Raw genomic sequence first — 12,070 nt, forward strand, 5'->3', positions numbered from 1 at the left:
GATCTGAATGCCTGTTTCCCTTCCCAGATTCGGAAAGTTTTCAGCTAGGATTTGTTCAAATACATATTCTGGCCCTCTGTCCCTTTCGGCGCCCTTGGGAACCCCAATTAAACGTAGGCTTTTCTTCCTCAGGCTGTCATTTATTTCCCTTAATCTATCCTCATGGTCTTTTAATTGCCTGTCTCTTTTTTCCTCAGTTTCCCTCTTTGCCATCAACTTGTCTTCTATGTCACTCACTCGTTCTTCCACCTCGTTAAGCCTCGTCGTTAGGACTTCTAGCTTGGATTGCATCTCATTTAATTGATTTTTAATTTCTGCCTGATTGGATCTAAATTCTGCAGTCATGAAGTCTCTTGAGTCCTTTATGGTTTTTTCTAGAGCCACCAGTAGCTGTATAATAGTGCTTCTGAATGGGCTTTCTGACATTGAATTGTAATCCAGATTTTGTAACTCTGTGGGAGAGAGAGCTGTTTCTGATTCTTTTTTTTGAGGTGAGGTTTTCCTTCTAGTCATTTTGCTCAGTGCAGAGTGGCCAAAAACAAGTTGTATTGGGAAAAGGAGAAAAAGAGAGAGAAGGAAAGAAAAGAGAATAAGAAAAAAGAGAAAGAAGAAAAAAAAAGGGGAAAAAGAGAAGAAAAAGAGAAAGAAAAAGAAAGAAAGGAGAAAAAAAGGGGGTGGGGTGGGGGAAGCAATCAGAAATCAAGGAGAAAGAAAGAAAAAAAAGCACAAAACAAAACAAAAACAAAAAAACAAAAACAAAAAACCACGGGGGAGTCTCTTCCGATTCTGTATACTTTAAGTCCCTTGATTTCCCCTGGAACTGGTCCGTCTCTTGGTCTTCTGGGGGAGGGGCCTGCTGTGCTGATTCTCAGGTGTTAGCACTTGGGGGAGCTGCTCTGCCCCTGCCTGGTGCAGGGCTCAGTGGGGGCTGTTTACCCCGCGAGGCCCTGGGAGGAAGCCACAGTGGCGGGGGCAGCTCTGGAGCCCTGGAGTCAGCCCCCGCAGTAGCTCCGGGGCTCTCCGTCTGCAGGGCCTGGGGGCTCCGGGGGGGGCCGCTGATCTGCTCAGTTCCAGGCAGGAGCGTCCTCGCTGTCCTGGGCCCTCCCGGCCTCTGCCTGTCCCGGGGGGAGGCCGGATCCTGGGCTGTGTCCCGGCGCCCTGTGCTCCGGGGCCTGCGCTGTTGGATTCGCGCTCCCGCCCCGCAGCCCCCTTCGCGGAGACGCCGCGGAGCTGCTCTCGGAGCTGCGCCGCCCCCTCCGCGCGGAGCTTCTTCCTCTGCCCGAGCCGCCGCCGCTGAGCTGTTCCCGGAGCCCCGCAGCCCCCTCCGCGGAGCCGCAGCCCGAGCCCCTCCGAGCTGTTCCCAGAGCCGCGCCGCCCCCTCCGCGCGGAGCTTCCTCCCCCCCGAGCCGCCGCCGCTGAGCTGTTCCCGGAGCCCCGCAGCCCCCTCCGCGGAGCCGCCGCCCGAGCCCCTCCGAGCCGCTCCGGGTCCCGCCGAGCGCTGCAGCCCTTAGGGAGCTCGGCGCATCTCCCCGGGGCGCAGTTCCTCTGTTACTGTCCCAGGGAGCCTGAGGGCATCCCCGCCTTTCTGGGGATCCTGCTCCAATTCCCCGGGAGGCCTTTCCGCCCGGGAAGGTTGGTGCAGCTCCTGCTCCTCCGGGACGGGGCTCTCCTGTCCTGGGGACACTCGCCCCGGCCTCAGCCCCGCTCCTCGCGGGCCCCTCCCCCTTGGAGGCCTTTTGTTTCTTTCTTTTTCCCCGTCTTCCTACCTTGATAGAAGCGCGAACTCTTCTCACTGTAGCGTTCCAGCTGGTCTCTCTTTAAATCTCAGGCCGAATTCGTAGATTTTCAGGATGATTTGAAGATTTTCTAGGTAATTTGTTGGGGACACGTGATTTGGAGACCCTACTCTGCCGCCACCTTGCCCCTCCCCCCGAATAAATACCTTCTTAAAACATTACCAGAAAAAATGTCATTGCTATCTTCAACATGAATCCCCTGGACTGCCTTTCTGGACGCCAGAGATTCCAAATCACCAGCTGGAAAATGTAACTTCTCTGACTCCACAACTTTAATGATCTTGACTATCAGAATTTAATACATTCACATCTACTCCAACATAAAACAAAAAATTCTCTGTTTTATAATGCCCTTCCTAATACATTTTCTCACCACCAGATGCTTGGTCTATCTCTCCTATTCTTTAATGGTTCCCACTTTCCTTGGCCAGAAAATCTCATGAAAAAGTACTTTAAAATTGCTATGTCACTTTTTCTATTCACACTAACTTTTCAATCTACTCTAATATGGTTGCTGTACTCTTCTACTAACAATATTTTTGTTAACATAACCAGTGCTGTCTATTGTCACTAAGTCCAGTGGATACTCACAGTCACTTAATCATTCAGTAGCATCTGGTTGATCATCTCCTCTTTCCTGAAGCATGCACGACAGCACACTCTTCTGGTTTCCATTTATTTCCCAGGTTACTTGTCTTAATGTCTTTTGCCAACCTCTACCTTACCTTTAAAAAGGTTGATGTTCTAGGGGTACCTGGGTGCACAGTCAGTTAGGCATCCCATTCTTGGTTTCAGCTCTGTTTGTGATCTCAGGATTGTGAGACTGAGCCCTGGGTTGGGCTCCTTGCTTGGTATGGGGTCTGTTTCAGATTCTCCCTGTCTCCCTCTGCCTCTGCCCCTCCTGCTCGTGCTTTCTCTCTGTCCCTCTCAAATAAATAAATCTTTAAAAAAAACTTTAAAAAAATGTTGATGTTCTTTACATGTTGAAGCCCTTTTTGCTTCTTACTGTGTTTTTCCTCTAGGTGATCTATCTCATTTACTCTCAAGGTTTCAAATATACTCTATAGGCCAATGGAGATTTTTATCTCCAGCCCAGACCTGTCTCTTAAGAGGAGTCCCTATGTCATGTCCGCCTGTTTATTTGACATTTCCATTTGTACAAGGCATTGGCACATTAAATTTAACAGGGCCAAAATGAACACTTGGTCATCCCAAACTCAAGCCATCTCGACCACAAACCTGATTCTTTGTATATCCTCTAGTTCTCTAAGTGGCACTCTTTTTCAAGTCAGAAATATGGGTATTATCCTTGGCATACCCTCTATCCAACACAGCCAAACAATTATTAAGTCCCACTGATTTTGCCTCCTACGTATTTCTCCCATCTATTTACAACTATCATTATTATCATCACTTCAAGTCCAAGCCATCATCATCACCTGACTAACTACTCCAGGAGCTCCCTAACTGCAGCTTGTGCAAACACTGTGGCTCTGCTCTAATACATGATCTACTCTGGAACTGGAATGCTATTTTTAAAAAATATTAATTTATTTATTTTAGAGAGAGAGAGAGAGAGCATGAGCAGGAGGGGCAGAGGGAGAGTGAGAGAATCTCTAGCAGACTCTGTGCTGAGTGAGAGCCTGATGTGGGTCTCGATCTCACAACCCTAAGATCATGACCTGAGCCAAAACCAAGAGTCAGATGCCCAACCAACTGTGCCACACAGGTAGCCCTGGAATGCTATTTTTAAATTGCAAATTTGATCATATTCTTAAAAAAATTTTTTTTAAATTTTTTCTTCTCTTAAGAAAAAGGATAAAGTAAAAGGTCTATAATAAAAACCTAAACGCCCTGTCTTTAGGTCTGGTTCTCCTTACCTCTCCAACCTCATCATGTATCATTCTTTCCCTTATTCTTGATGTTAAACACACAAGTTTCTCTTCTTCCTCAAAAGTCCTAAACTCATAATCTTCAATTTCACAGTCAAAATTCTTTTCTCTAGAATGGAAGCTGGTCAACTTCTTTAGGAGAGGGCCAGATAGTAAGTATTTTAGGACTCACAGGCCACCAGGTCACAGACTCTGACTCAAACACTCAGCTCAGGCACTGCAGCACAAAAGGAACCACAGACAGTAGTACATGGACAGATAAGCCATGCACTGTGGGCTTTGGGCTGGGGCAGTCTGCCAGCATCTGCCCTAAAAAGCCAGCCACCTCTATCCCCATGCTTACAGATTCATTTCAAGCATCACTTTTCTCACTGAAACTTACTGAGCAGGGAAGTCACTTTATTAAATTCGCTTTTACCACAAAGTATATTTGTCTTTCACAGAACTAATTATTACTACAATTACTTAGATATTTATGAAATTATTTAATCTCTATCTTCCCTATAAGGCTGTAAATTCCATGACACTTGGGATTACATTTACTTTGCTCTTTTATCTCCAGCGTGTGGTGGAGAACATGACACATGAGAGTGATCAATAAATACCTGCAGAATGAATGAATGAATGAATTTGGTGCCTAACCTTCAGTTGGCAAATGTAGCTTTCCAAGCTTCCGTTATATATCTGGAAATGGAGGATAGTTACAGCTACTTTCCAGTAAGATAACATGGGTGAGTGCGTTTTGTGGACTCTAATACAAATTTAAGAAAAATAAATATTACAAAGAAGCTTTGGTTGCCTAGTATGGCAAATTACAGCCCAAGGGCCAGGCCAAATCCTCTGGCTCGTTTTGTTGGCCCTCTAGCTATGAATGGTTTGGCTTTCCTAAAGGTTATAAAATACAAAAACAAAACAAAAAGGACTTTCTGACAGAAATCACATATGGCCCATAAAACCTAAAATATTTTAGTCTGGCCTAAAACAGTATTTCTGAGTTTAAGTAAATCTTTTAATGAGTAAATAAATGAATGATTAATACCTCCCAAATGCACCCATATTTTAATATTTTAGTGACTGAAAAGCAGTGCCATTCTCTGACTGCCTTTCTTCTCAATAGAGCAAGTGATCAAAATTATAAAATATTTACCCCCTCCCCAAGGACTCTATGTTGACTTTAAATTTTAAGATAGGGACACCTGGGTGACTCAGTGGTTGGGCATCTGCCTTTGGCTCAGGTAGTGATCCTGGAGTTCCGGGATCAAGTCCCATGTCGGGCTCCCTGCATGGAACCTGCTTCTCCCTCTGCCTGTGTCTCTGCCTCTCTCTCTCTCTCTCTCTGTCTCTCATGAATAAATAAATAAAATCCTTAAAATAAAAAAATAGAAACCAAATAAAAGGAGTCTATATGCATTTTCATTTTCCTCTCAATTTTATCAAGTGCTTCTGAAACAGAGGTGTGGAATGTCTGGTGAATGGGATAGGAATGGGGGGCTGCGGACCAAGAAAACTACTGCAAACCCGCTGTGGAGCTGTACATGTGATCGCCGCATGGAGTCGAAATCTACCGCAATCAATTCATTGCAGGGTGTAAATACTGACTTTTTGCCCCTCGGGAATCCACCATTGTACAGAAATTTTATATGACACATTTATAGAAATCAAGAAGAGGCTGTGTTTATTACAAAAGAACTGCACTAAACAGGAAAGGAATTTGGAGTTGAATGATCAAGATCCACGTGTGAACTCTACCACCTCCTCAATCTGTCCCTTGGGGCAAATCCATTAGTCTCTCTGAGCTTATGTTTCTTCATCCAGAAAAAGGGTGCAAATATCATTGGTGCCATTTGGAAGGTGGCTGTTAGGAGCCAGGTACTTGACATACATTTGATCTTGATCTCAAACTGCAAAGTGGTCACTATTAGCCCCAGTACACAGATGAAGACACTTGCTGAGGGAGGTCAAGTAGCTTGCTCCAAGGCACACCACTAGGAAGAATCAGAGAGTTTGGAGTCAATCCTGACTCGAGCAATACCCTTGGTTAGTTGGGCATCCAACTCTTGGTTTCAGCTCAGGTCATGATCTCAGGGTGGAGGGATCCAGCCCCATGTCAGGCTCCTTGCTCAGCAGAGAGTCTGCTTGGGGATTTTCTCTCCATCCCCCCACTCAAGCGTGCACACTCACTCTCTTAAGTAAATGAATAAATCTTAAAAAAAAAAAAAGAGAGAGAGATAACTGACCTTCTTACTTATTTTATCTTACAAAAAACACATGAAACTATGAAATCCCTTCATATTACATTACCGACTTACACCTTAAAGTCAGATGGTTCTCCTACAATGCCCTTGTTAAATCTATGTCTAGAGAATAATAAAGAGGAGATATGCTCTCCCCTTTGTATTATAAGAACAATCTAAGTTGAGAAAGCATAAATATTTAAGAGCATTAGATTTTGAGCATGTCTCTTGAGTGCCATGGTGGCCATGAATTCTATTTATTCCACATCAATTTCCATTCTGATTTTGAACGCAACACCTTTAAGATATGGCATGTCAGTTGATTACTTAAGCCATATTACCTTTGCTTCATTATCTCATGTAGTCTTCCATGTTGGACACACTGTTCCTCCAATTCATCATTTCTTCTCTGTAACTTTTCCAGTTTGTCGTATGTATACTTTTTCTCTTGACTGAGCTGAGCTATTTCAGATCTAGAGAGGTAAAAACACAGAAATGACGGATGTTAAAGTATTTATTACAGAGCATGTTTTTACTGCATAACCTTGGCATTCTCTTAAGTCTCATGGTTAAAAATGATGGTGTAAATATTTTATGTAAAACAGGATATTTCAGAAATTGCAAAATATCTAGTAGAGGAATATATGCATTGCAGGCACTCAAGTGGGAGACAGAGAAAGGAATAATGATTTACTCTAAAAGAGATGGCTTCTTCCAGGAACAACACAAAAATGATAATGATTCATATTCATACCCAATATTTATTGAGTGCCTATTATAGGCCAGCCACCATGCTGCTACAGAAGCAACCCCAGGCCTAATCTCTAGGATGGAGCATTGCTTCCTTTAATTAACATAGCTAATGTAATGGCACATGATTAAAATCATATAGTTCCAAAAAGCATAATAATGAAAAATGACATTCCCCTACCCCACCACCTCCCCTGGCCCCATCTCCAGCTTGTCAATTACTAGTATTTCAATGTGTAGTTAAAGCAATAGCCACATTTATATCATGTGATTATCTCAATATTGGTCTTTGCTGGCTAAGTACTTGATTATGATCACATATGCACTGGTATACATTTATTGTCCCCAGATGAGTGGGATTTAGTGTAGATTGACAGAATGTGAAGCCACCCTTTTCAGTGGGAGATTCCTAATACCAGTGTGTACAATTCTTTCCTCTGTGGCTCTTTTGCTTCTCAAGAGCAGAATCCTCCAGCTCCCTGCTTGTTCTGTCTGACCCTTGCCAGCAGTGGTCTAGATGCTGGTCGGAAATAGAGAGGTAGGGATCTCACCTTTCAGTATGCAGATGTCAATATTAATTTCTCTATGCTAGCTTTAGTGCCTCTATTTTAAGCAGAGCCTGCTGGTTTGTTTAATGTCTTACAGAGAGGAAGCCCCCAATTTGCTGGGTGGAGGAGGATAGTCATGGCTGGGTAGGGTGGGGAGTAGAACTGTTGATTTTGGTTTCAGTCCTATGCTCCACTTCTGCCTTCCGAATTTTTCTGGTATCCCGAGAGCAGATCAGTTTCTTTCATTCGCAAGTGGCTCCTCTGGAGACACATAAGATTTGCCTTCCTCCATTTTGCCACATCAGGTTCTATTTATCCAATCTTCTTTCTGCCTTCACACATCTCATCTGGGATCACAGAGGGCTCCTTAGGTGATGATTCACGTCTCTCAGGAAATATGCTACCTCTTCAGTATCTTGGAGGATTATCTCAAGTCCCAAAATTTAAAGATCAGAAAGATACCTATCTGAGAAAAACCATATCCCTGTCCTTGTTTTTGGTTCAACATGGTCCCTGTGGCCACCCCCGCCCCCATGCCCCACTGCCTCACAGGTACTGAAAGTTTAAAGCTCTTGCTTACAGTTAACGACTGGTTGTTTCTTAAAGTTTAAGTAAGACATTTGAAGCAGAATGATGTCTCCCCAATGAAAGGATTCTTCCATTAGGTGAGAGAGCCTTTTCTTCTTGGTCAAGAAGAGATGTGGATTTGCTTGGAATTCATCCCAAGGACCAAGTGGCCTCATTGTATGAAGCAATTTCCCACTTTCCATTCACCTCATTCCTCATTTTGTTTCATTTTGGTTCCAGGTTCATCTCAAAGGAAGCTTGCTCTGATCAATACTTTGCAGTTCTCAATATGTCAGCACATTTTTTAAAACTACCCCCAGCTTTTATGCATGTATTAGCTTATAATTTATTCCTCTGAACTGTGGCTCGATGCCTCATCTTTCTTACTAGATTATACATGAGATCAGGGATTATCTCTTTTTCAAGCTCAGATCAAGCACTTAATCTACGTTTGCTTCTCTTAATAAGAATTTACCTATATTTGAAATAGTCCAAATCAGTTAATAATGATTTATGCTTCTCCTTTCAAAATCACATACAATATCTGGTAATTTAAGGGAGTTATAAGAAATTGTTAAGTTAGTGTTCTTGCAAGATTAGTATCTCCTGCCACAACATGTACTATGTACTAAAATAAACTCCAAAAAGACAATAGATATCCTTAACCTGGATTAGGAAAACATGCAGAGGAATATTTATCTGTTCTCAGTTATTTCCCCAGGGGGAAAAAAAAAAGTCACTTTTTAAAAGAACAATCACAAACGAAACATAGATTTTACAATATAAAAATAAAAAACCTTTACATACAAAAAAATCATAATGTTCACAGTAGCAATTCTTTCTAGAAGCAGCCTTGCTCTGCAACCCAATATATGGAAACTGAATCTAGAAATGTGTCAACAGAAGATTGGTTACATTACTTATACAAAGGAATATCAAGAGGCTATACTGACAGTGAGAGCTATCTGTTGGCAGCACTATTTATTAACTAAGAAATATGATTTATTGGCCTAAAAATATGATATACTGGTAAGAAAGGAAAATACTGAAAAATCAGCATCTATAAAAGTGATACCATTTTATAATTAAAAATACCTTTTCCCCCCTCCCTTAAAATATTTTGATGTGTATATTACATTTTAATATTGATTCTTTGTAGGTGTCAGAATTAGGAATTTTTAAAAATTTATTTTCCTTTTCCATGTTTTTTGAGTTTTTACAATGGACATAGATTTAAGACAAAAAATAAAGTCACTTTAGCTGAATTCTACTGTGGCCATCATGTCATAATACATATAAACCTCACCATCAGGCTCTACATCTTAAACCTAGATGGTGATGTATGTCAATTATTTCTCAATAAACCTGAACAAAAAAAACCTGAAAGTCATTTTGATTTTGAAAACAATTCATGAAAACCAAAAGGAACTGGGAATAAAAATTTCAAATTAAAACAAGAACTGGGAACACATAAAAAATGAGACAAACGAGTATTAGAAGCCTCATTTAATAAAGTGCTATTCCACTCTCCAGCAAAATTCCAATTAAAAACAAATATGAGGAATATGAAAAATATTCACAGAGGTCAATAAACATTTATAAAATACTCAATTTCTACTATTATTTTTAAAATGCATAACAAAGCCAGATTCCAGTTGAATATTTAGTGCATGCCTACTCTCTGCCAGATAGCTGAATGCATACTTTTTATTAATGATCACAATTAATTCTTCAAGGTACGTGCTTATTTCCTTTTCTCTTTGAGATAAGTAGGAGGTCACCTAAATGGTGATTAGCCCGGCCCAGATACAAACACTGGCCTGTCCAACTCTAAAGGGGTTGTCCCACCCACTGTACAATACTGCCTCTCACTTTTTCTTTTTTAAACCTCACCTGTTTGTGTTACATATTGATACGGGTACATGTATACTGAGAATTTAATGTAGCACCTGATCAAAGTCATCCACCTCAACAGCCTTAAAAAGGGTCCAAATTATTGCAACAAAAAAAGAGACAAGTTCAGGGTCTTTGGACCAGCAATCCCCTGTTAGGCATCTTGCCTAAGGGAATCAGCAAAAAAAAAATTCAGAGTTATGGACAAAATTATTATTGTATTCTTCATAACAGTTAAAAACTGGAAACATCTTAAATGTCTAATGAAGTATCATGCATATGAATGATTCAATTAAAATAGTTTCCAGAGTAGTGATGTAGACAAATGTTCACCAGATGACAGTAAGTGAAAAGCAGGATACAAACTGTATATACAGAACTCACTCACCAGGTGAATATACATTCACACACAAACTCACTGAAAGGAGATACTTCACAGCTGAACAATATACTTCACTGGATGGTAATGTCAAAGGAAAATTTTTTCTTAATTTTTCTTTGTAGTTATAGCCAAATGTCCTATATTGAGGATTTCTTGCATGACCATAAAAAGATAAATGTTATTTTGTAAAGTGCACATTACTATCAGGTATTTTACTGCTATATTTTTTTCTGCTTTGCATATTTTGGGGTTTCTCCCCTCCCTTTGTTTATAATGGTAATTTGCCTTACAATTTGCAATGTTTGATAAAAATTTGGCAAATACATATGGACATCATCATTTGTCTGTCTAGGGCCCATGATATATTGAAAGAACTAGTAGTTTGCAAACTTCAGAGAGTAAACTTCCAGCACAAGTTTCTGTGTTGATTCAAGATTACACTTGTGGCATGATTATCCCAATGTCATATAAAAGAATAATTGACTCTAATCCATTTTTATAGAAAATTTAGGTTAATTCATGGCTTCACAGAAGCATGAACTTTTCCCTGCATTTTTATATATCAGTTATATTGTATAGTGGCACTTGCATGAAGTATTATATTTTACTACTACAATTACGATTACAATGATAATTGCTTTTTAAGGGAAAACCTGACCCCTTAATTTTTTATTCCTTTAGATTCTCACTTAACTTTTGGTGACAATTAGCAGAAGCCAGTATGAGTCTCTCCTTGCAGAACATAATTTGTGCAGCATCCCAACCTAACATCATCTAAATATGCGGGGGGAAAAAATAGTTCAACCGGGTGTGTGTTCTTTACTTCAATTAAACTCACACAGTTGGATACTGAGTGTTGCCAAAACAGTAATATAATTTATACATTATAGTCCACACAGTAAAACTACACTAAAAGTCATTTAACAATATTTATAACACCATAAAATACAGTGTTAAAATATATGAACTGCAATATGTACCAAAATTATAAAATTTGTTTCTCATCATCAGTGATTAAAACCAGGATCATTGCTCTAGCCTCAATACCCACAACCCTGGTGACAGATTAGAATTCAAATCTTAATGATCAATTTACAATTAACAAGATAGAAGTGAAACAAATTAAACCAACCATTATATATAACGAGACCCAATGGACTCCCATTGTTCCTCTTAATTACAAAACGCAAATCACAAATACACAATGGGCAGTGTTAGACATCAATCCATAAGCCTAGCAACCCAGAAAGTGACAATGACGGGAGAGAAAGAAGAGAAGCAAAACCATCATGTAGACCGGGGTTCTGTGCTCGCTGCTAGCCTGTCTCTCCAACATGCAAGTGCCCAGGGGCTGCAACGGAGAGCAGGCTGGATCTTCACCCTGCAGCTGGCAGAGGCTCATGCCTCCCAGCGCCCAACACTTCTCAGCTCTTCCCAGGCCACGGTCTGAGCACTACAAACTGCACTGTGAACATTTTACTGCTGATTCATCCAAGCGCCTGCAGAGAGGGAACACTTCCCTCACTCTGATAAACAGAAATCACAGTTGCCCCAAAAATATTTTAAAAGCTCCACTTAAACCACCCTCAAAAACAACCCTATAGCTGTAATAAGCTCCCAGGGTTCTGGAGAATAAAGACGAAAGGGTAGCTAAAGTTTATGGGAGCATCAACTAAAATTAGTCAGAGTGTCTGCCTGGTGCCAATTAAAAACAAAATGGAACTAATTCTCTTCGTCTCATGGTCAGAAACAAGCTATATAAAATGCACAGAATCGGCAGTTCATTTTTAGTCTGAAAATGGGATGTGCCATTCACAAACCCGAGAGTTAAAGACACCACCCAAGCGGTGTGGAATGCGCGGTGCACAAAGTAGCGTGCTAATCACTGCGGAGGGCTTCCAGACAATGGGAGGACAAGGCGCTGCCACAAGATGACCTACGTTACTTGGGGAAAAAACATGTAAATGGACATACACGGAGGACCCATTTCTAAACACTTCCACAGAGC

The 12,070-nt window shown here is 41.0% G+C and overlaps 1 protein-coding gene across 8 annotated transcripts in view; it reads right to left on the reverse strand.

Moving 5' to 3' along the window:
- The window catches only part of SDCCAG8 (SHH signaling and ciliogenesis regulator SDCCAG8), a 241,883-nt gene that overhangs the window by 74,126 nt on the left and 155,687 nt on the right, over nucleotides 1-12,070 (reverse strand). For 7 of the 8 annotated variants that reach the window (XM_041751159.1, XM_041751175.1, XM_041751144.1 and 4 more), the window contains one exon: nucleotides 6,264-6,395. In XM_041751159.1, the coding sequence (XP_041607093.1) occupies nucleotides 6,264-6,395 (132 nt within the window). Of the gene's footprint in view, nucleotides 1-5,022; nucleotides 5,674-6,263; nucleotides 6,396-12,070 lie in introns of those variants that run through there. The other variant, XM_041751152.1, reaches the window with a different exon arrangement.

Source organism: Vulpes lagopus, chromosome 1 (genome assembly GCF_018345385.1).
Source record: "Vulpes lagopus strain Blue_001 chromosome 1, ASM1834538v1, whole genome shotgun sequence".
NCBI lineage: Eukaryota > Metazoa > Chordata > Mammalia > Carnivora > Canidae > Vulpes > Vulpes lagopus.